General features: G+C 35.7%; 2 protein-coding genes and 2 pseudogenes across 2 annotated transcripts; all 4 read right to left on the bottom strand.

The window, feature by feature from the left end:
* Positions 1-664: 664 nt before the first annotated feature.
* On the bottom strand, positions 665-1,940 carry LOC120211118 (transcription factor MYB106-like). The gene is made up of 3 exons (XM_039209738.1): positions 1,808-1,940; positions 1,599-1,728; positions 665-1,489 (listed from the first exon to the last, which is right to left on the bottom strand). Exons 1-3 carry the CDS (start codon positions 1,938-1,940, stop codon positions 691-693), a joined length of 1,062 nt encoding a protein of 353 aa, XP_039065669.1. The 3' UTR covers positions 665-690.
* A 2,293-nt stretch (positions 1,941-4,233) lies between these two features.
* Positions 4,234-5,482, bottom strand: LOC120211132 (transcription factor MYB16-like). Its single transcript, XM_039209749.1, has 3 exons — positions 5,252-5,482; positions 5,025-5,154; positions 4,234-4,909 (listed from the first exon to the last, which is right to left on the bottom strand). The coding sequence occupies exons 1-3, from the start codon at positions 5,397-5,399 to the stop codon at positions 4,234-4,236; spliced, it is 954 nt and encodes a 317-aa protein (XP_039065680.1). The 5' UTR covers positions 5,400-5,482.
* Positions 5,483-18,200: 12,718 nt separating this feature from the next.
* Positions 18,201-19,344, bottom strand: LOC120211133 (annotated as a pseudogene).
* Positions 19,345-20,772: 1,428 nt separating this feature from the next.
* Positions 20,773-24,395, bottom strand: LOC120211134 (annotated as a pseudogene).
* Positions 24,396-25,834: the final 1,439 nt, after the last annotated feature.

Below are 25,834 nucleotides of genomic sequence, written 5' to 3' on the forward strand. Positions count from 1 at the left end.
ATCGATCTTTTGACATTCCTACTTCGGCTACTCTCTGGAAACACTAGGTGTGATGATCGAGAAGAATGAAGATAAGGAATGTTGAAAATTAACTCCTCTCAAAACCAATGTATGTTAAAATGGTCCTAATAGATTTAATATATAGTGTGGGGATAAGCTCAACAATCTTTACCATTTACTCCATTTCATACAATAGAAATAATTATAAATATACCATTTACTCCGTTCCCTGAATGGGGATGGAATTGAATATTGTGAAGAAAAGGTGACGAATTTCGGTGAACCATGATCGGAAATAGGTCAGCTTTTTGGTAAATGAGTTGCGATAGCAGGACAATTTGTTGATGATAATAATTGTATGATTTTATGGCTTCTTTTAGGTGGACTGAAAATCTAAATATACTTAAATATTGTCTATAACCAACCTTTTTAATAAAATTAAACACCTTTGACAATTAACAATTGATAATAAAATTATATAAATCCAACAACTTTGATTAAATCCTCATTAATATTAGCTCTGAAGTTTAATTACAGGGTAATTCCTCTTCTCGTTAAAAAAAAAAACAATTCTACTTATCACTGAAATCAAAAGTTTTAACACTTCAATTATATGTTGATTAACATTAGGTCAAATTAACCACATGATTATTGTCCTATTCAGTCTTCATTGTAGCCATACTCGACTAGTTAACTTAATAAATTAAGGATATTATTCCAGTAATTCTTGTATTCCTCAAAACTACTACTGCTACTATCACCGCCATAGTTTGTTTCCTTCAAGTTTTCACCAGTCGCCGCCATTGACGGATCCTGCTGATGATCATTGCAAGAATCCCAAACCATTATATCCGGGTAATTATTACCTTCCATATTCATGTTTTCTTCCTTGTGTAGATCTTGATGAGGCCATGCAGCCATTTCGTTCAATCCCATGTTGTTGTCTAATAATTTATCCTTGTTTTCCCGATTACTTCCACTACAGTATTCAATCCCATGGTCGTTGATTAATCCGTTCGGTAACATGTTTTCCATGGAATTCAGAGTCGACGCCGGAGACTGGAGGTTGTCGGTGTTGAACGTGAACAATCCGGTGACGACGCCTTGCCAAGCTTTGAGAACATCAAGGCATTGTGACCTAGTTGTTGGCGGAGCCATAGCAGCACTGTTAATGAGCTGTGGAACCGAGGAGGAGGAAGAGGACGAGCCAAGGGCTGTCTGCAGATTTTGGGGAGGATTTGAAACGAGCTTCGCCTCTCGAACCAACCTAGCTTCGGCTTCTAACCGGGCACTCTCCCATTGAGCTATGTGGCTGAGGTTAGCTGCATCCTTGGGGTTGCCGGTTGCGGACCCGAGGGCATCGGTTTTAGGCTTGTGGGTGACCGGATCGATCCCCATCTTGTTCAGTCTTTTCTTCAGATGTGTGTTCCAGTAGTTCTTGATCTCATTGTCTGTTCTTTTTGGTAAATGAGTTGCAATTACCGACCACCTATAGACACACATACATACATACATACATATATATATATATATATTGAAATCAATTTAAGTAATTTAATAATTTTTGTCCAATGAATTAGATAAGGATAGAGAATCACTTGTTTCCGAGAAGGGCATGGAGTTGAATGATTGTTTGTTCTTCATGTAGACTGAACTTTCCTCTCTTGATATCGGGTCTCAAGTAGTTAATCCACCTGAGTCTGCAACTCTTACCACATCTTTGAAGCCCTTTATTGCATCAAAAGCAAAGGTAAAAAGAAATGATCGAAATGGAAAATAAATAATATAAATTATCAATGATTCTCACCAGCTTTTGCAGGCAAAGCGCGCCACCTTCCATGGCCATGTTGTTCGATGAAAGCCAAGAGCTTTTGATCTTCTTCGGGAGTCCATGGCCCTTTCTTCATCCCCACCTTATCGCAACATGGAGACTGTCCCATGTTCTTGGTATAGAAAAAAAAAAAAACCCAAAAAGTTTATGTTCCTTGGAAACGAGACAGTGAAAGAGAGAGTTGAAAGCAAGGGCAAAAACAATGTCGGAAATGATTGTTAACTACTTGAAGTAGAAAATATGAATGCAATATATAGGCGATGCTGCAATAGTGTAGCGAATATGGTGATAGTCCATTTGACCGTTTTACCCTTTATTTTTAAATAAATTTGTTTGATTATAATCGTATACGATATTTAGTTGTCAAGCCAAAATATTTCGAGTTATAATTATAATTATTTTTTTATTAGTCAGAGAGGTAGTATACGTATGAAATTTATAATTATTTGACGATAAATTTTCTTTTTTATAGGATGTGCTTAAATCAATGATCTTTGGATATAATAACAATTAATAGTTTTGGTATAATCACCAGTATCCGATCTATTGAAAGATTAATTTGGATCGAGTACTACAGAGGTAAAGGAGACTCTCCCAACCCAATTTATTTTATTCGCAATCGTCAGAATTCGAATTTTTTATCTTACTTAAGAGATCCAGTGTCTCATTCCATTAGACCAATCGATTCTCGATAAATATGAACATGTTTTTATATAGTCTAAATTGTGACTATATTAAAAATGCACAAACAACAAAGAAGGAAAGCAATTAACCTAGAGGTCATAGAAAGATCCAGAGAGTTACAGAAATACAATTACATCTGCGACGTACTGTCGACTGCAATGTGGTATGCAGTAAATAACTAAATGCATAGACAAATTTTCATAGTGTGTGTGTGTTTTATTATTCTCGAATATATAACAATTTGATATAATTTTATAAAATTAAGTAGATACATTCGTTAAAAGCAAAAGGGTGACAGATATAAATAATTGTACTGACTCTGTAATTCATAGATTTGTGGCATCGTAGAGCCTCTTGGTTTTCATTAATAATTAGCATTAAATTGCCTGCCCTAGAGTCTCAATTACCGACGGAAGTTATTCAGTATAACAAACGGTATTAATACCTTTCTAGACAATAATGCCAATAAAAATGTTAATTAATACTAATCAAGGTGATGTTTAAGGAAAATAATGGTAAATTTTGCTCTTGTAATAGACCTAATTATCGCCGGAACTTATTCAGTATAGCAAATGGTATTAATACCTTTCTAGACAATTAGGCATGTAAATGAATTGAACGAACACGAATGAAGGTGTGTTCATGTTCGTTCGTTTAACTTTAACTGAACAATCGAACGAACACGAACAACTAAACGAACGAAGTTTCTTGTTCGTGTTCGTTTATTAAAAAATTTAGCTTGTTTGTGTTCATTCATGTTCGTTCGTTCAAATGATAAACGAACATAAAACTAATTAGGTTTATATTTGAGAAGTTTTTTTCTTTCCAAATAATTTTAGGATTTATATTTTCTTTAATTGATTTGTGTATTTTTATTTGGATTTAAAATTAATTGAGTTTTAAATATTGATGGGTTTAAGGTTAAATTTATTAGGTCTTAATATTTCAAACAAGTCTAGAGATTGAACTAAATATAAACGAACGGACATAAACGAACATAAATGAATGAGCATAAACGAACGAGTTATCAAACGTTCACGAACGTAAATGAACAAACTAACCCTTTATTTGTATTCGTTCGTTTAATTAAACAAACATAAAATATTATTTATATTTGTTTGTTTAATAAATAAGTGAACATAAATGAACTTTCCGTTGAACGATCCATAAACAATTCATTGAACGATCCATAAATAATTCATTGAATGTTCGGTTCGTTTACAGACCTCTGTACGATATATGAAAACGTGATTTTAGTAAAATTTGAAAATTTGATAAAATTATCAAAAAGAATAAGAATATAGTATTCATAAAAAAATATTTGGAGAAATATGATTATTTTTTACTATACTAATTATAGTTGTTTACGGTTGATGATAATTTTGATAAAATTGTTATTTTTTTATTATGTAGAAGTGATTATAATGTGATATATGTTTAAAAGATTTTCAATAATTTTACGATAAATGCTTAAATATCATTATAGATGTCGTGCTCAAACTTGATACCTCTTAAAATAATAATTATTCTTTTAATTATTAAGATTGTTTGATTGGTGCGTAGTATATTATTTAGAGATCATGAGTTCAAGTATATACTAAATTAGAGTTTATATATAATTTCAAGTTTTTAATTTTTTAAAAAGAATTAAATTCTATAAATTATTTTAACAAGATCCGCCAGTAAATGAAACTTTGGTTCATTACATTGCATTAAGATCAAAATATATAGGAATCATATGGTGAAGGGTTCACCAAATCGAGTACACTATAAGTCAAAGCATCCGAAGAAGTTTGATCAATGTTTTCATAATTTCCAACCCTAAATGAATCGTCGAACCATGCATCGATGTCGCTATCCATCAATGTTTCCTCGAATTCCTGCAACGGCTGGTTCGATTTCTCGACGCATTTCGACGAATCAAGCCCCATCTCGCCGTACGCGTAGCTAGTGCCGGTGTGTCCGACGGAAGGGAAACTAAGGATCGAAGTCGGGGACTCTAGCTCCTGGCTGGGAAACGAAAACATGCCCGCAACTACGCTTTGCCATGCTGTGAGTGCGTCGAGGCACCTCGGTCTTACCCGAATCTGATCGAGCGTAAGGTGGTTTTTGTTCTTGTGGTGGATTGGATTCGGGTTTGGAGCAACGGCCTGTTTCGAGTCACGGACCAACCTAGCCTCGGCCTCTAGACGGGCACTCTCCCACTGAGCCATATGTCTTAGATCGGAACCGTTCTTGGTGGAACCAGACAGCGGTGCTGATGATTCCACGCGAGGCTTGTGAGTCATTGGATCGATACCTAGCTTCATCAGCCTTTTCTTGAGATGAGTGTTCCAGTGGTTCTTTATCTCGTTGTCTGTCCTTTTCGGGATGTGAGCTGCCATTGCCGACCACCTACATCATTGAATTCGGACAAAATAAAAACTCGTGTCGGGAACATGAACATCAATGAATTCGTACAAATTATAGACGAATTGTCAATAATAAATAATAAACCAAACATAATTACCTGTTTCCGAGAAGGGCATGGAGTTGAATGATGGTTTGTTCTTCTTGTAAACTAAATTTTCCTCTTTTGATATCAGGTCGTAGGTAATTAATCCACCTCAATCTACAGCTCTTCCCACATCGTTGGAGTCCTATATGCATAAACCAGATCATTTAACAAAAGTTCAATAATTTAATAATTATTTATCTACACTTTATCCGAATAATAATAAAATTTTAAAGAATTACCAGCTTTCTCAGGCAAGGCGCGCCAGTTACCATGGCCGTGTTTCTGAATGTAAGCCGTCAGTATTTCGTCTTCTTCAGCTGTCCATGGCCCTCTTTTCAAACCGGCCACCTCCTTATCACCGTTATTGGTAGACGATCGCCGCCGCATTTTGGCCGCAAAACGAAATAACAGGCTGCCTAAGAGTACGGAGGTTAGTGAGTGGATTTTGATTTTGAATGAGAGAATATGAAAAGAGAGGAGAATTGGTTGAGGGTAAAGAGTAATGGTGTTGGGTGGCGAATATATAGGCGGTGATAATCAACTGGAAATGCAATAATGACACAGTCGTGAATGAAAGTCTAAATAAATTAGTCCAACTACTTGGTGAACAACGACGACCCCACTTTAATATTTTCTCAAACCTCAACACATACGCCCACATTTGTTGATCATCAAAATTTTAGAAGATAATATTTATTTCAAATTTATTTAATTATTGACAATTCACGTACATTGTGTAGATTCAGTTGCTCGAATTTAAAATCTATAAGAAAAACAACACTCTCTTCAACCACTAAAATCAGTTTACGATAGCCTAAAACTCATTTTAAGTTTATCTTTGGTAAAAATAATTATGTTATAGTTTTAATGGACGACCTGTTTAAATATTGGAGCGGGGGCTTGTATCCCACCCAAGCTTTGTGTTTCATTGGATTTATAATATTTGATTGTGTCTCTTATGCAACAGTTGAGTGATTATATACTACGTCATTTCGATTTTATACAGTCTATTTTCGTACTAGATGATTTAGATAATGCACATAAACTTGACAAACGAGGAATGACAAATGTTGATTGGGGAAGTAAATACAACGAGAGTTAAAAGGAAGATGGTTGGTAGCATATAAAGAAGCTGAGGAAACTTTGGCTTTGGGAAACAGTTTAGGGATCCAAATAATCAGTGATGAATTAGAGATAGTGAAGGAATTAGAATCGTTAGAAATGTTCTGAAGCTGGTCTGATCCGTGTCAGTATCCATTTCAGATAGCAGTTCGTCGATTACAACACCATTACCAAGCAACTAAATTCTTAATTACAACACCATTACCAAGATTTCGATTGTCAAACCCCAAAGCTCGACACCATTTCCAAGATTCCGACACACCAAAACGATTTGATCCATAAGCAATTTGGAACAGAATTATTGCAATCGTACCACCATGTTTTTCTTACCACCCTAATAACAATCGTACAAGACAAAAACATTAAGGGGTGTTTGGTTCGAGGATTGTGAGATTCTCATAGGATGGGAATCCCACATTCCCATGTTTGGTTGGCCGGGAATCTTATTCCCGGTAATGTTTTATTACCAATAGTAGATTTTTTGGGATATATTACCGGGAATGTCATTACCTCCATTCCCTTAGGTATTGTAACATTACCGGCGTTTTGGACTAAAATGCCCTTAAATTATTATTTTTTTTCAAAAATATCATTCTTCTATCATTGAATAATAAAAATTATACGAAGGTTAAATTACAAATTTATCCTTAAATTATTTTAGATTTACAAAAAAAATCTATAATTAAAATTTTATATGAAATTCAGGGATTAAATTTTTTTTACCCTTTCATTAAACCTTTTTTATATTTTTAATTTTGTAAAAAAATTATATAAATATTATGAATTTAATTTTTTAAAGAAAATATATAAATATTTTACAATTTGTAATATTATACAAATATATAATAAGGACAATTTGGTCAAATATACATTCAAATAATCTTTTATTCCTTTAACCAAACACGGTAATCTTACATTCCTGCTAAACCAACCAAACACAAAATACAACATTCTCAGTAATCTTATTCCCTGGTAATCTTTTATTCACACTGGTAATCTTACATTCTGTGAACCAAACGCACCCTAAGTTTAGAAACCGAGGGTGGGGCTATATAATTAAACTTATTGTATGGTCTCTTTTTGACAGATAACTTTATTCAATTTTGGATAGAACACACACATTAATATTAGAAACCAAACACGAGATTAAAGACAACAAGTTGTGGTTCAAATCTAATCAGACATAAATAAATAAATAAATAAATAAATAAAAACCTGATTCAATACACATAACAAGAGTTTTAAAGCAGTACAGGTACTAATTTCAGTAGAGTTATAGTTTACCTGAAAATTTGTCCATGTACGTGTTGTTTATTACATGGGGCCATTGCCCTAACTATAATCGAAGACTTAATTTTAATATGAAATAAAATTTCAAAGCAATTTTATAATCAGTGGGAACAAATGCCCATTTATGAAGTGGTGTGGGGGTGGGTATCCTTTATTAAGGGTATTTAAGATGGTGTGTCTGAATATAGTTCATCTTTTCCCAGTGGAATTTAATTGCTGTGTACTTAAATTTATTGGTCATTGCCCCCATTTAGATTTAATCTTGGATCTCCCCACTACGTTGAAAATCTTTGCTATTAAGTATTAGCAATTACACTATCTACCTATAACCTAACAATATATCATAAACTTATTATTTTCCTATTTATTTACTGTAAATCACTAGAAAACATAGGATTCTATAAACTGTCAAGTTGGCCCTTTTTTTCCCATACATGGGCACGTCTATTGATGACTTGGGGCAGCCTTCTTTTTATTCTTTTCACCCATTTCTAAATTGGTCGGGCATATTAATATCCACGGTGGTTGATAATATGGTAAATTGATGTTACGAAATTGTACAACATTCAACGTAAGTGCATGTGATGTATATCAAGTAATAAAATGAAAACTACAAGAGTTTCGAATGTCAAACCCACAAAGAATAAGGAATTATAGTTTAGAATTGTTGATTCTTTACAAAAAGATAAGTTTAAAATGAAATAGTGATAGGTTTATAGCAAAGGTACAAATTCATAATATTAATGGCAATGAATGCAACAACAACCCGAGAGCAAATAGACCACTAGACCAGTAAATGTTGTTGTCATTTGGCAGTTAACAATATGATTATGTTGTGACAATATTGTTATGCATCATGTAACGATTAACACATTAATCCCCTTTCAAATATGAAACACTTAACCAATGAGAATTAATTTTCACCAACTCCATCAATCAAGTAGTTAATAAAGCAACGACAATCGGTAGCATATACCTCCATATACTTAAATTCACTTTTGCAAATATTGATGTTGTATATGTTGGTTTTTGGCAAAAGTCCCACATTGGTTGTGTATAAGGAGGAGGGGAAATTCTTTTGTTATAAATAAAGCCCTCCTCCTCCTTAGTTAATCATCCCACAAATATAAGCCTTCTTCTATTTTAAAGGCTATTTGTATTCTTTTTTCTCTTTGTAATATTTCCTCTATTAGTGAGATATTTTGGTGTTCTCTTTTATGTCTATTTAATAGCTATTGTCGGGTATAGTTGTTGTCAGTTATTGTCCTATTAAAATTACTTGTCTTGGTAGTTCTGTCTAAGGAAAGTGTGTTTTAAGAGGGACCATTGTGACCCCTCCTCTTTCCTGGGAATCTACCTTGGGGTGATTTTTAGTACAATCGTTTTCACACTAGTCACCTAGATAATAGTTTTCAAGGTGAATCTGTTATTGGTGGAAATTAACCCGAATTTCACAACAATTGGTATCAGAGCTCTTGGTTTATTTTAGTATGCTCTGTGGTTGCGGCTTAGGCTGATCTTCCACATCAGAAAAATTTCATTGGGATAATTGACATTCTGCATTGGCAGCTATTAAATAGAATTTGTAGCAGAAATGGCAGACGCTTCTTCATCTTCAATTTTGGCAAGAAATGCTGTGACAAATGTTAGATTTGCAGTGGAGATTTTTGATGGCACCGGTCATTTCGGCATGTGGCAAAGCGAGGTTCTAGATGCCCTATTTCAGCAGGGTCTAGACATTGCTATTGAAGGAGAGAAACCAGATGATGTTGAGGAGAAAGAATGGAAGAGGATCAATAGAATGGCATGTGGTACTATTCGATCGTGTCTTTCTAGAGAGCAGAAGTATGCATTTTCTAAGGAAACTTCTGCAAGTAAATTGTGGAAGGCACTGGAGGAGAAATTTTTGAAGAAAAGCGGTCAGAACAAACTCTACATGAAAAAGAGACTGTTCCGCTTCAACTATGTACCAGGTACCACTATGAATGATCACATTACTAGCTTTAATCAGCTGGTGACTGATCTGATGAATATGGACGTGACTTTTGAAGACGAAGATCTGGTTCTGATGTTGATGGGATCACTTCCTGATGAGTTTGGGTATCTTGAAACTACTCTACTTCATGGGAAGGTTGATGTGTCTCTCAGTGAAGTAACTGCTGCCTTGTATAGTTATGAATTGAGAAAGAAAGACAAACAAGAAAACACAAGTGTCGAAGCAGAAGCTCTTGTTGTTAGAGGCCGTTCCAAGAGTCAGAATAAAGGAAGCAGAGGGAGATCGAAGTCAAAGTCCAGATTGAGCAAAGATGAATGTGCCTTTTGTCGAGAAAAAGGGCACTGGAAGAAAGAATGTCCCAGGCTAAAGAATAAAGGCAAACCTGAAAGGGGGAAGGCTGTCTCAGAATCAAATGTGGTCGAGTATGATGATGGAGATTCAGATTTCGCATTCGCTGCTACGCCATCAACCAGCTGTTCCAGTTCATGGCTGTTAGATTCAGCTTGTAGCCACCATATGACCCCCAATAGAGAATGGTTCTTTGATTTTAAAGAACTAAAAGGTGGAATTATCTACACAGCAAATAATTCCCCTCTTGACACACTTGGGATTGGTTCAATTCGCTTGAGGAATCAGGATAGATCAATCAAAACCTTAACAGGAGTCCATTATGTACCAGATTTAATGAGAAATCTCATCTCTGTGGGAACCTTAGAGTCAAAAGGTTTAGAAGTGAGGGAAAAGATGGGATTATGAGGATTATCTCTGGTGCACTGGTGATAATGAAGGGAATCCGAAAAGAAACAATGTGTATTACTTTCTGGGTAGTACAATTGTTGGGACAGCATCAGTGGCAGCTTCTACTGATGAACTGGAGTCAGAAGCAACCAGGTTATGGCATATGCGCTTGGGGCATGTTGGTGAAAAATCCTTGAAATTACTGATAGATCAAGGATTATTGAAGGGTGCTCGGGCTTGCAAATTAGCTTTTTGTGAGCATTGCATCAAAGGGAAGAAGACGAGGGTGAAATTTGGAACAGCAATCCATGATACTAAAGGTATTTTGGATTATGTTCATTCAGATGTATGGGGGCCTTCCAAGACAACTTCATTGGGAGGAACACACTATTATGTCACCTTTGTTGATGATTTTTCCCCGGAGAGTTTGGGTGTATCCAATGAAGACAAAGGATGAGGTGCTAGGATTTTTCCTTAAATGGAAAAAGATGATGGAGACTCAAACAGGCAGAAAAATCAAACGTCTCCGTACAGACAATGGTGGAGAGTACAAAAATGATCCATTTCTGAAAGTCTGTGAAGAGGAAGGTATTGTTAGGCACTTCACTGTCAGAGGTACACCACAACAGAATGGAGTGGCAGAGTGTATGAACCGGACATTAGTGGAGAAGGTTCGGTGTATGTTGTCTAATGCTGGGTTAGGCAAAGAATTTTGGGCTGAGGCTTTGGTCTATGCTTGTCACCTTGTCAACCGCTTACCATTGACTGCTATTGGTGGTAAAACACCATTAGAGAAATGGTTTGGAGTACCTGCTACAGATTATGATTCCTTACATGTGTTTGGTTCTACTGCATACTACCATGTTAAGGAGTCAAAGCTGGATCCAAGAGCAAAGAAGGCGATTTTTATGGGGATCACCTCTGGTGTGAAAGGCTATCGTCTTTGGTGTCCAGAAACAAAGAAAATAATCTTCAGCAGGGATGTTACCTTTGATGAATCTACCATGTTGAGAAATGTGACTTCAGAAAAATTGAAGCAGACAGATGGAACTCCCAAAAAGGTGGAGTTTGAAGGAAGCAAATTTGTCCCAACCAGTAAAGAAAATGATGTTGACTCTCCTATGGTAGAAGAAGAGTCAGATGAAGAAGAGGTTCAGACCCAAGAACCTCCACAGCAACATGAATCAATTGCACTCAGAAAGGGAAAGAGGACCATTAGAAACTGCTCGTTATGCTGATATGGTCTCTTTTGCATCACCAATTGCAATTGATGACGTTCCTGCCACTTTTAATAAAGCAGTTCAAAGTTTAGAACATAAAAAGTGGAGGATTACCATGAATGAAGAAATGCAATCCCTTCAAAAGAATCAGACGTGGAAACTAGCTAGTATTCCGAAGGGAAAGAAGGCAATTGGGTGCAAGTGGGTATATGCAAAGAAAGATGGATTTCCTGACAAGAATAACATCGCTACAAAGCAAGATTGGTGGCTAAAGGCTACACTCAAACGGAGGGAGTTGATTATAATGAAGTATTTCTCCAGTTGTAAAACATTCCTCCATCAGAATTTTGTTGGCTTTGGTAGCGCAAGTTGGATTTGGAACTAGTTCAGATGGATGTAAAAACTGCATTTTACATGGAGACTTGGATGAGGAAATCTACATGACTCAGCCAGATGGATTCAAAGTTGTTGTTTTTTTTGAGATGTGTGTGGAATTTGCCAAGGTGGAGATTTGTTGGTTTTTGGCAAAAGTCCCACATTGGTTGTGTATAAGGAGGAGGGGAAATTCTTTTGTTATAAATAAAGCCCTCCTCCTCCTTAGTTAATCATCCCACAAATATAAGCCTTCTTCTATTTAAAGGCTATTTGTATTCTTTCTCTCTTTGTAATATTCCTCTATTAGTGAAATATTTTGGTGTTCTCTTTATGTCTATTTAATAGCTATTATCGGGTATAGTTGTTGTCAATTATTGTCCTATTAAAATTACTTGTCTTGGTAGTTCTGTCTAAGGAAAGTGGGTTTTAAGAGGGACCATTGTGACCCCTCCTCTTTCCTGGGAATCTACCTTGGGGTGATTTTTAGTACAATCGTTTTCACACTAGTCACCTAGATAATAGTTTTCAAGGTGAATCTGTTATTGGTAGAAATTAACCCGAATTTCACAACAGTATATAAGTAGCATGCAACCTCAGTGATTTCCATCTCTAAAAATAACCAAGATTGACATACATAAAGATATATCTATTTCTCAAAATATCAAATGAAGTTCCATCACATAAAAGTATCATTTCAAGCAAAGATAATAAAACAAACATTTCATCAAACACCTTAGGTTCGAATCCAAACAACAACATAAAAATAAATCATTCAAACTTAACAAAGTTCTTCCCTCATTTAAGTAAAAGCACTATAGAAAGCTTAAACCCCAAATGGTGTTCATTGCTACAACGGTGTTGCTGCTCCAGCTGCTGCTACACTCTCTGACAAATTTAAACCTCAATAGCCTGTGGAGGAAAAAAGAAAATAAAATGAAAATAAAGAAAGTTTGAAGAAAGGTGTGAAAAGTGTGAAGAGGCCTTATTTGTAATCCCAAAGGTCAAATCATCTACCAATAGGTATCAGATGTATTGGATAGTTGTCTGATTTCAAAAAAATTAAAATTGTCTGTTGAGTCATCAGTTACTGCAGATTCGACTCAACAATCCAATACAACATCAGTGCACAAGAACGTCTACAACATCAATAATGTTACAACATCAGTGTATCAAATTACAGCAAAATCATATAATAACCCAAAAGATATAAACCCACTCCAATGTGCATAAAATGTAAAATATAATAAAATAAACCTAAAGTGATCCTAATATGATACTATTAATGCTAAAGTTTAAGCTTAACCTAGATAAAAAGATCTTAAAAGATAACTCTTTTGGATAGTTATCGCAGATAATATGACAGATATGCTAAATTGGTAACTCAAACATGGCAGATGGACGGTTACGTCAATACCGTGGATCACCACATAAGTACCGTGAACTGCCATGTCAGAATCATAACGGTCAAAAGAAAAACGTTGGTCAAAAGGTCACAATTGATTTATTTTATGAGTTAAAGGACCACATAAAGAGAAAAAATAATACGAGAACCGCATTGATTATTTTCAAAAGTAGAAGGACCTCTGATAATTTTTAGTTTTTATATAATACCTGAACTACTCATACCCCACCATAATCCTTGTTTTCTCTCAATTTTATTTTTTTACCGAGTAAGTCACGCTATAAATTTTTTGAATTGCATCAAACGAAATTCAAATTATAAACTTTAACAAATTGAAATAAATTTATAATTTATTTATTTTTATATAATACTTAAATTGTTTATAAACTCTTAAATATATAAAAAAAACATTAAATTTAAACACAAACTATACCGGGCTGGGGTTGTATTCTGCCACACATAATTTGGATCATATAGAAATGGAGTGTTGGTTTAGGGTCAAAAAAGGCTTGAACTTTCAAACCCTCGGTCAGCTCCGGTCCAATTGCAATTGAGCCCTAGATCTAATCCACTTTCAATAGCGGTGAACCCAGATTTGAATTATGCTACTCCAAACCCCACATTGATTCTATATTCATAAATACAGTTATTTCATGTATGAGTTATATGCTCAACATACCAATTACCAATTTACTATCTTGAGCTGGAATTTGAGGAAAATCTTTTCCCATAGAGGGGAGGCAGCTATTGTCTTGAGGCTTTGGGGGGGGGGGGTTGATGCGTGAGATTCGGTCCAAAAAGGAAAGGGTGTCATGGTAGCGATTGATCCGGTTTACGTTGCATGTTTCCAGACACTCTGTCATCGTTTGGTAGGCCCTGCTTGATTGTCTGTCTACTCGTGATAGACTCGACCGTATGGGTATTAAAGGTTGGGAGCGTTTGTGTGTTGTGTAATGTTGCGGACGAGACTGGGTCCCATATTTTCTTTGGGTGCTCATTCTCGGTTGAGATTTGGAGAATTATTTTTGGCCACTAGCGGCATTCATCGCTCGATGCTGCATTGGGAGGGTGAGGTCGCCTAGGCTTGTGCTCATGCTCGGGGTAAGCTCGTCAGTGTCACCATTTTTAGATTGGCTTAGAACGCTTTCATCTATTTTGTTTGGAGGGAAAGAAATAATAGATTCTTTAGGAATTTGAGTTCGACAAGTGATGTAATTGTGATTCCATTAGGGAGACGATTCAAGCTAATGTTTATGGCAAATATAGAGAGAGGCTAAGCTCCCAACTTTGTATAAATTGGGGTAGTAGGAGTTTAGTATTGGTTTTTATTGATATTTTGGGTTGTATTTTTCTTTGGATATAATTTACACATTTTATCTAAAAAAAATAGGGTAAACTACGCATTTAGTACCTAAAATTTTACTTTTAATACGTTTTAGAAACTAAACTTTTAATTTTTACAAAATCATACCTAAAATTTATATTTATTTAATTAATATTAAATTAATAGAGAATTTATGAAGTTAAAAAATAATGTTTATTTTAATGATTTAATATTTTTTTCTTAGGGAGAAGTCTTAAGTTTGAGTCATAGTTTTAATTAAAATATCTTGTTTTGTGGTGGTAATGGAGTATAAATTAAATATATTTTGTGGTGAATAAGTTTCAATTACCTTGCTTAGGCAAGTGTCCATGCATTTTCTCTTCTCCAAGAGTGTGCGGGCTCAATTCTCAGGCTATGCACAAATTTGTTGACTTTATTTCATAGGTGGTGACACATTAGATTTTAACTTAGCATCTTGTAAAAAACAATAAAAGAGTAATTAAGTGGAAAATAAAAAATAATTTAAAATTGTCGCATCAGTATCACTGTTAACTTTTTAATGGTGAGTAACAATAAATAAACAAAACTTAACGTTAAGTTTAATTTTGAAAAAAAAAATATTTATTAGATGACCAAAATAAAAATAAAATAAATAATTAATTTATCATTTTAATTATATTTAAATTTTTAATTTTAAACCCTGAGCAAGAGCGCCCTGAACGAGTGCTAACTAAATCGTGAAAGTTGGAGCTTATATAATTATAAAAGGGGTAACTATGCATATAGTCATTTTGTTTAGAGTTTGACCATTTAGTCACCAATTTAAAATTAAGAAGAAATGATCCCTAATGTTATTGATATGTTCAATTTTAGTGCATCGACCATTAATTTTCATTAACCCCCATTTTTTTTAAACCCCTAATATGGTTGAGGGACTAAAATCAAATAGAGGTTAACGAGTGAGGGATTGGAATTGAACGGATAGCTAATGTTAGGAACTAAAATCAAACATATAAATAGCGTTAGGGACTATTCCTCTTCAATTTTTATATTAGTAGAGTCGGTAAACCGAAAATATAGGAGACTATCTATATAGTTAACCCTTGTAAAAAGAAAAAGAATTTTTTGAAAAGAAAAACGTGATTAAAATGTCTGTTGGAAAAGAGGGGGACCGATCTATAGTAGGGGCTTTAAGTATCATAAGGTGCATTAATGAAAAAATTGAAAGGTATGCATCTGTTGTCTTGATCATATGACTCGCCTGAAATCATAGCAGCTGCTACAATTAACCCGTACCACTGTGACACAAATAGACCCTACACCAAATCTAACTTCAAAATTATTTACTCCGTCGTACATATATTACTGCGACTATAATATCCTTTCCTCACTTGATTTGTCGTACAATTTATTATATCTCAAATATAAATTTCATATAGTGAAATTTTTAACTACGTTATACCGTTAACTGATATATCTTTTGGTCAGTTATCACCTATTAGAGACTATTGATAAATCTAAGAAAACTGTTCATGACAAATCTAAGAAAACTGTTCAAGAAAAATTTACTGATTGATAGCCGCATTTATTCATGGTTTTCAGAACGGACCGGTTAGTGAATCAGTCATGTTATCGGTTCACTGGTTCAACCGATCGAATCGGTCCGATAGATCGAAAGAACTGGACGACGTTATAATTATTTAAAAAATTAAATAAAAATACCAAAAATATTTAATAAAAAATAAGTTTTATATCACAAGTCATATTCAAAGCAAGTCATAACATATATAAGTTAAAAACCATAAAATCAAGTGAAACAAAATGATTCAATTAACTACAACATAATATTTAAGGTAAAACATATAAATAATAAATTATTATAACTATAATTAAAAAATAAATTTGGGGCTAAAAAACTCATAACAAAATGATATTGTTTGGTTTAATTTTTTAAAAAAAACAATCTCACATGGCTAAGAAACATAGAAGAGCATCCCAACTAACTTCTATAAATAATAGAGGTAATTTGACATTCAAATCATAGAGTCTTTTGGTGAGCATTGAGTAAACTATTCTTTCACTTCAATCAAGCTCAAATTTAGGCTTCAATCGAGCTTCTAATTTTTTTGAGTTCAAGCCTTTTCGAGTTCAAGTTTCAATATTATATTTCGAGTTCGAGTTGAACTTGATAATTTTTAGCTTGTGAGTTTGAGTCGAGTTGAGCTTACTTTTAAAGTTTTCAAGTTCGAGTCGAGCTCGGCAATACTCGAGTTTGACTTGGCTCTTTTAACAAACGACGTCGTTTGGTTTAATTTAAAAAAAAAAAATTAGCAGTTTTTCCCCCTTTTTCGGTTTTCAGCCGATCAGCGGTTCTGGCCGGTTCACTAGTAGCGGTTCAACCGGTGTAGATTGAACCGGACTAGGTAACGGTTCCGGTTAAACTGGCCGGTCCAGTCCGATTTTCAAAAACACTGCATTTATTTACTCTGTTGATTGACAAATAATAATTATAGTCTCAGGACTGACACCAAAACACATGAAGAGTCATATAAAATCCGACAGTGGAACCAAAAAGAATAATCACCTACATCTTTGTAACCTCTTATTCCTATCAATATTTTCTTAGGGTAAATTACATCGTTCCTCACTAAACTTTACTCTCTCTCCTATTTTATCACCCAACTTTCAATTTGATCAATTTGCTCACTGAACTTTACAGATTCAATCATTTTGCTCACTCTACCGTTAACTATTTAATGACATTATGACGTGACACAATCAAAACGATATCGCTTTAAAAAAACTCAAATATATTCCAAAACGTCGTTTCAATGAGTAAAATAGGAGAGAGAGTAAAGTTCAGTGACTCATGGTGTAATTTACCTTTTTCCTTCTCTTCTTCATTTTCTCTCATTCGACCCATGTCATTTCATTTCGGCCACCGTCGACTGCCATAGATGATGGTCGTTTGGTCCCAAGTTTCATGGGTCGATTCGTCTCGACCCCCTGAGTCTGAATCTGGTGATTGTTTTACCGGAAAAATCGGACTGAAACGTTTTGGTTTTCCTCACTTTCAATCTCAAATTTGTGGACTTCGGAGTAGATTCCAACAAAATGGAGGTCGTATTCGGACTCAAGGTGTCGAGGCGAAACGACCCATCCCAATTTTAAGACCAAACGACCACCATCTACGGCGGTCCGACAGTGGCCGTGGTGGTATGATCACCTTCTGTTTTTATTTTATTTTATATTATTTTATATTAAAATAATAATAAAATTGACATGTCATCAGCGGTTAGAGAGGAAAACGATCGAGTGAGCAAAATGATTCGATTGTAAAGTTTAGTGATCAAATTGAAAGTTGGGTGAAGAAAAAATAGAGAGAGAGTATAATATAGTGAGAACAGTGTAATTTACCCTTTTCTTATTTCCTTAATAAAATTTCCATTCCTTTTTCATTGTAGTAAAATAAATTGTCATGACTGCTGAATGAAATTGTGTCAGTACTGCCTTCTATTTATTAATTATTGTTCAGTATGCAGTATGCACAGATACTCTTTTGTCTCTTCTAACATCTTGTATCGGATAATAATTTTGTTTTGTATGAATTTAATAATGTTCCAATAAAGCTTTGGGATAAAAAAAATTCATCACATGCATCAATGTTCGAAATGGTTAATCACTGAATTGCATGCATAAACTATTTCGATTCAAAGTGATATTACTCAAACATATCGGCTATTGGGCAGCTTCCATTTGATGCCTCAACTTCCATGCATGAAAATGAAACTGGAATACCTATCAAAGTATCCGGTTCAGATGAACCCTCGTTAAAATCCGCAGCCGCCACTACACTATCGACGAACCATGCGTTCTCCGTTGCGTATTGCGTTAACGCCGTCATCGAGGACGTAGGCTCATCCATCCAGTCTTCTAGTTCTTGCATCTGACCCATGTAAACCATTCATTGCATGTGTATAAACGATTGTCTGCATTGGGGTATGCAGCAGTTTCGAATGCCGGAACTTGAACCGAAGCATTAGGGGAGTTCGATATCGACGTAGGGAAGTTAAACATGCCGGTAACTATAGCTTGCCATGCTTTGAGCACATCGATGCACTTCGGTCTCGGATTTAGAGGTAAAGGATCAGTCCCCGGTGGATCTTCGGTTGGATTTGGACTGGGAAGGCTTGCTTGTTCGACGAATTGCGGCCCGCTGCCCTCGCTTCTGCTTCGAGGCGAGCTCTTTCCCACTGACCCATATGGTTTAGATTTGAGTCGCGACATTCGTGGCCAGACGAGCCAAGTGCATCGATTCGGGGCTTGTGGGTCATGGATCGATCCCATCTTGATTAGCCTCTTCTTCAGATGAGTATTCCAATGATTCTTGATCTCGTTTTCAGTCCTCTTGGGCAAAATGAACCGCTATAGCCGACCATCAAAATTACATATAAAAAGAAAAACGATTCAAAGCTCCATTTTTTAAGAAGATCGAACAAATCAACACGACGGATCTTAGTGATCACCTGTTGCCAAGAAAAGCATGGAGCTGGATAATGGTTTGTTCTTCACGTAAACTGAACTTTCCTCTCTTGATATCAGGTCGTAAAATAGTTTATCCATCTCAATCTACAACTCTTCCCCCGCATCTCTTCAAACCTGAAACAAAAACAAGTAAACGTAAAACATAAGCTCATGGAGTTGATCAATCAATCATAAATAAACCACCTGCTTTCTCCGGCAAAGGAACTCCAGCTGCCATGGCCATGCTGTTGAATATAAGCGGTCAGCTTTTGGTCTTCTTCGGTGGTCCAGGGACCTCTTTTCAACCCTTCCTTTTCATAGCATAAAGTAGAGCGACCCATTATCAAAACAATCTGAGTGGAAATAAAGTCGGATGTGCTTGATTTTATGCTGGTTTGGTAAGTTTTGGCCATGCATGGGTCGTGAAAGGTAAGTTTATTTAAACTGAAATAATGGATATGGTGAAGGGTTAGATTAGCACTTAATACCAGATATAATCGGACAGATCGTGTCAAAAAACAGGGTGGACAATACCCAATCTTCCTCGACTTGAAATGGTCCCTCTGCGGCTCTGCCTTCAGTGAAATTATTTTTGAAGCACGAACTAAGCTGCTCTGCCTTTGGTGAAATTATTTTTGAAGCACGAACTAAGCGACCTCAGTTGTAAAAGAGTTGTAAAAGAGTTGTTATTTTTTTATGTTTCAAATTCAAGCACATAAGAATGCAAGATGCGTAAACGTTCATTGTCAAATAATTAATAATCATCTATGAACATATGATGTCTTGTACTTATCTCAAATTAATAAAAAAAAAAATTAAAACCAATTTTTTAAACTTATTTTTAATAATATGTTATAATTTTAGTCGTTGACAGTACATAAAATTATATTAAAAACTTAGATTTTCTTTTTAAAATGTTTTTAAAGTTTAACAAAACTTATAATCATAATTAACACTAATAAATTTGTCATTTTAAAATGCTCATCTTAGCATCTTAAAGCCTGAACAAAAAATATATCTTCACACCAATAATAATTAAATCTCACCTAATTTTTTCCCAAGAATCATTGTGGGTGGAAACTTAAGTATGACATAACTAATTCTTATCATCTATAGCTCAAGTGGGGTATAGCTAGGGAGTCAAATTAAAGCCAAAATTAATATAAAAATGAATCAATCATGTATTTATTTTGCATAAACTAATACACATGTATATTTCACGCCACAGCATGTATTAACTACACTGGTATGGAGCTAGTCACAACACATGCTTGATTCTAGTAAGAAATGGAGCCTATGCACTAGAAAACCGAAAACTGATCTGGCACTACCGTCAAGGGCCAAGGCCTCGACACCATGGCACCACCATTCACAGCTGCAAACCGAAACAGGGTTAACCTTATATGGAAAAGATGCATAAAAACTATGTCGGAAGAAGACCGCAGTGGTAGAGATCGATTGCATAATTGGAGCGTTCGATGCTATAAATCAAACATGAATATATTAAATTTTTTTTATAGAAAGCATGAATATATTTAACAATAAGCAAGTTGTGTCTAGATATTGCATTTTTACAAATAGCAGTGAGTGCTTATTAGGAAACGTAAGCTCAAATGGACTTACTCTGTTGCACCTGGGGATTACATAGCCATGGCCGCTAGGAAAGGGAAACCGGCTTTTTAAGACCTTCCTTCCCATGCTGGTATTCAAGTATATATCAAAGAAGCCGTTAGCTTGTAATTCATATTGGCATCTGAAGCCTGATCAGGTCAATTATTCAGAGGAAGAAAGCCCCGAAATTTGCGTAACTTCTCATAAGAGACCCAAAACACAAATTGCCAAGGACCAAGCCTTGCTCAGGTAGGAAAGAAACCTTTCCACAATGCTGTTATCCTCGATATCACCGTCTTCATCAAACAATCACACAAACTCTTGTGCATGCATGAGATTCCCTTCCTTACCGACTGCTTGATTCATCATTCTTGTCTTCACAACATCAGCTGGACAATTCAAGGTTGTAGCGGCGAGACCCGACATGATTGATGCCAATGTATGTGCATATGAAGGTATCAAGACTTCTGATTCTTCTTCAGAAAATAAACCCATACCTTCCTTGTTGAATCATCGATGCAGGTGACATAATAGTGAGCTTGCAAGAGATGAAACTGAAGATGGTCTCCATACATAGAATCAACTCTAATTTTTTGCCTTGGGTGTCTTGCCAATCTTTGCAAAACTGACTTTCTTTTGTTTGCCAAAGATGCAATCCTCGCATAGTCCGACATCTATTCTTTAGATCCGACAGCTTCCCTTTTGACAAAAGTGTCTTCATCCCTTTCTCGCTCATATGGTCAAGCCTTTGGTGCCATAGGTTTGATTTTACATCAGCATCTGCCACTGTAATATATTCTCTAAATTTGAGGTTGATAATGGAGGAGAGTAGAAATAGGAGATTCAGAGATTTCTGCGCAAACATGGGATCAAGATGGAGACAACAGTTCCCATGACACCGTAGCAGAATGGTGTAGCAGAGTGCATGAACAGAGCTCTGAATGAACGTGCCAAAGCATGAGGATACATGCCGATTGCCCAAATTCTATGGGCTGAAGCTATCAACACTGCAGCTTACCTGATCAACCGTGGGCCCTCAGTTCCCTTGGATGGTGGAATACCAGAGGAATTTAGAGCAAGAAAGAAATACCTTTCACACTTAAGAGTGTTGGTTGTATTTCTTATGTACACATAAATTCTGCTAAAAGAAGTAAACTTGACGCCAAGTCCAAAATGTGTCTTTGTTTGTTATGATGGTGATGAGTTCGGTTACCGGTTTTGGGAGTATGAAAATCGGAATTATCAGAAGCAGATGACATTTTCAATGAGAATGTGATGTACAAAGACATGTCAACCATAGAATCAAGTAGCTCCAAGAGTAAGCTGAAACAAAGGAATTGTTGAGTTTGAGAAGATTTCTGAAAATATGTTCAGATCAGTACTGAAGCAGTTTAAGAAGAACCAGACACCAGAATGGAGACGCTCTCCCAGAATTCCTAAACCACCATTATTCGCCTTCTTTGCACTACTTGTTGTTGATTGACAAAGGTGAACCAGAGTGCTATGATGAAGCAATGCAAGTGGAGGATTCAGTCAAGTGGAATCTTCCATGAAAGATGATGGACCGCTTATGTCAATCAGACGTGGGAATTAGCTGAATTACCACAGGCAAGAAAGCGTCCCTAACAAGTGGATTTACAGGATCAAAGAAGAGCACGATGGGAGCAAACACTACAAAGCAAGATTGGTTGTCAAAGGTTTTCAGCAAAAAGAATGTATTGACTACAATGAAATTTTCTCTCCAGTCGTAAAATTGTCTACAATCAGACTGGTGTTGAAAATTGTAGCTGCAGAGAATCTACATCTTGAGCAGTTAGATGTGAAGACAACTTTCCGTCATGGTGATTTGGAGGAAGAAATCTATATGAGACAGCCATAAGGCTTCATAAAGGCAGACAAGAAAAACCTGGTATGCAGGTTGAAGAAGAGCTTGTATGGTTAAAACAAGTCCTAGACAGTGGTACAAGAAGTTCGATAGTTTCATGAGTAGCAGTGGTTTTACCAGATGCCAAGCAGATCATTGTTGCTACATCAAGAGGTTCGAAAACAACTTCATTATTTTATTGTTGTACGTTATTGACATGCTCGTTGCAGGTTCAGACATGCAAGAGATTATAAACTTGAAGAAAAAATTGTCGAAACAGTTTGCAATGAAAGATCTGGGCGCTGCAAAGCAGATTCTTGGGATGAGATCAAGAGGCACAAAGTTGGGGACTTTGATGTTATCACAGGCTGAGTACATCAACAAAGTATCTCCAGGTTCAACATGCAAGATGCTAAACTAGTAAGTACACCTTTAGGTGTTCATTTTAGATCTCTAAAGAACAGTCACCAAAGACGGAGGAAGAACGTGCACACATGGTGAAGGTATCGTATGCCTAATAATTGGAAGTCTGATGTATGCCATGGTTTGTACTAGACTAGATTGCTCATGCAGTGGGAGCTGTTAGCAGGTACATGAATATCAGGAAAGGTACACTAGGAAGCAGTCAAATTGGATCCTCAGATATCTATGGGGTACTACAAACAAAGACTTTGTTTCAAAGGTGGAGATACGATACTGACAGGCTATGTAGATGCTGACTTAACCGGAAATGTCAACATTAAAAAAGCACTACAGGGTATGTCTATACTCTAGGAGGAACTGCAGTGAGTTGGGTTTCAACTACAAGATAGTTGCTCCTCCACAACTGAAGCAGAATATGTTATTACAGAAGCCATCAAGGAGATGATCTGGCTCCAAAGTTTCTTGGAAGAGTTAGGCAAGAAACAAGAAACAATGCCTTGTATTGCGACAGTCAAGTGCTATCCATCTAGCAAAGAATTCGTCTTTTCATTCTAGGACGAAGCACATACAATTGCGATATCATTTTATCCGGTCTCTTCTGGAAGATGGGATTTTAAAACTTGAAAAGATTAGTGGAGCTCAAAATCCGGCAGACATGTTGACAAAAGACGGTGACCACAGACAAAATAAAGTTGTGTTCAGTTCAGTTAGCATGCTAGAATAACAAAACTAGAAATACTGCTGCATTGAGGGGTGAGGACAGATTAAAATCAGTTTTTCAAGTGGGAGATGTTGAAAATGATAACACGTGGGCTGCTAATACACACACTGGGCTGCTATTTTGTTGGAAAATTAGGCAGCCAACTTTGTTTGAAATAAAAATGGGGAAAATGCAATTTTAGTTATGCACTTTAGGGTATTTCAAAGATTAGTCCCTAAGCTTCAACTATAAATACCCTAGCTCATTAGCTTCAAAATCATCCCAAAATCATTTCTTCTCCCAATACTAGAGAGTTTTCTTGTGAGTATTGAGTGTTTTGTAAACACCTGTAAATTTTCTCTCTTAGTAAAAGATCTGTAGCAGTCCGGAGACGTAGGCATAATTGGCTGAACTCCGTATCAATTCCGGGTATTATTTTTCCGCTTTATTTGACATTCTCACTAATATTATAGGAAATTACTCGTATATTCCTAACATGTGCATAACATCTAACATGTGCATAGATGTTATCATCAGCTATCGATTATTGATGACAAGGACGTTTTGCATGATCATACAACTAGTTCCCCCATTTTCACCAAAAATGCCTATGAATATTCAGCAAAACCAACGACCTCAAATACCTTCCGCGGCCACAATCTTTTAAAAAGCATCAAATGCTCCTTTGTATCTAGGTTGAAGACCCTGGCTTATAGACGGCCATCCACTTGCATCCTCACCTTAACAAGATCAGCTGGACTTGCATCCTGAGAGGTAACACTTTCTCCATTCATTGTTCCTGCAGTTCAAATTTCTCCCGAGGTGAATCTGATGAGTTTGAATAGTTCTCTTTCCAATAAAGTTTAGTTTTGACTTGAGGGAAGGGTGGGGTTATGACAGGGAACACAGTTACTTCTTGTTATGTAGCTCAAAATCCTTTTAAAACTCTTCTTTGCATTTCTCGTTTTCCAGATACATTTGGAGAGAGTAGCATGCAGAAACCCATAACACTGCCACTGCCAAACACAACCCACACCTTCATTAATGGAAATGGAGAGTCTGGTTTTGGACGTGCTTCCAAGAGGAGGAAAACGACTTTTATAACAATTTTTGGTACTCATAATTCCACTTCTTCATAGTCAACGAAGAATTGTTCCATTAATTAGAACTTATCATATACTTGTCTTCTAGTGTAGAGTCAATGGCACATCCACAATGCATACTTATTAGAATATGTTCCTTCAATACTTCACAAATTAGATTATTATTTTTTATTTGAACATAGTACTTATTATTAATTTATTTTTAATCTATTAATAGCCTCATCCAATTGCTTATACTCATTTGAGGAACATTATGCGCTAAATTCACAAAAGAAATTAGTATTGTAATTTGTGAGGCGAGGTTGGGGATTCCATGGGGATGATGCTCCTACAGTTGAAATCAACTACTTCGAATCTGAGAGGAAGAACAATTTAAGAGTGAGCTACAACAACTCATTATGAACATTTATTCAAAAGAAATCATACATTGTAAGTTAATTAACATAGTTGAGAATATCACGCATATTTATCTGCAATTAATTTATTGAATGTCTCCACTTTATTTTTCAAAGCTCTCGTGCGAGTTAATCGAAATAAATATGATTAAATGCTCTCATGCGAGTCATTCTGATTCTTAGAGGCTCTCGGGTGAGTTGCTCGTAAAAATAGATTAGGTGCTCTCATCTGAGTCACTCTAATCCTTCGGGACTCTCATGTGAGACACCGAAATAATATGAATTTATTTGATTATCTTTAATAGCTTATTTTTCTTTTATACCATTTATTTATTTGTCTAATCTGCAATAAGTCAATCTCAATCACCAGCGATTAATCATTTAATTTTTATTAAACATTTCAAGCCATGTAGTATTGGTACTAAATATGGAGTATCAATACTGCACATGCTCGAGTACTGATACTAAGGTTGGTACTGATACCAAAATGCATTAAAAAATTTCAAGATTTCCCAAGATATAATAGAGTATCAATACCTATTCATATGTATCGGTACTGAGAAGAATAATCAATACCGCTTTGATATTTCCCCATATTTTTTAAAATCCTCAAGGGTATTGATATTGTTCTAATAGTATCGGTACTGAAACCATATTATGGTTTCTCAAGGCTTGAATGTCACCAAAATCTCAAACAACTATCATATCATAGTCAATATATTAACACCAACTCAG

Source organism: Hibiscus syriacus, unplaced genomic scaffold (assembly GCF_006381635.1).
Source record: "Hibiscus syriacus cultivar Baekdansim isolate YM2019G1 unplaced genomic scaffold, ASM638163v2 tig00109958_pilon, whole genome shotgun sequence".
Taxonomy (NCBI): domain Eukaryota; kingdom Viridiplantae; phylum Streptophyta; class Magnoliopsida; order Malvales; family Malvaceae; genus Hibiscus; species Hibiscus syriacus.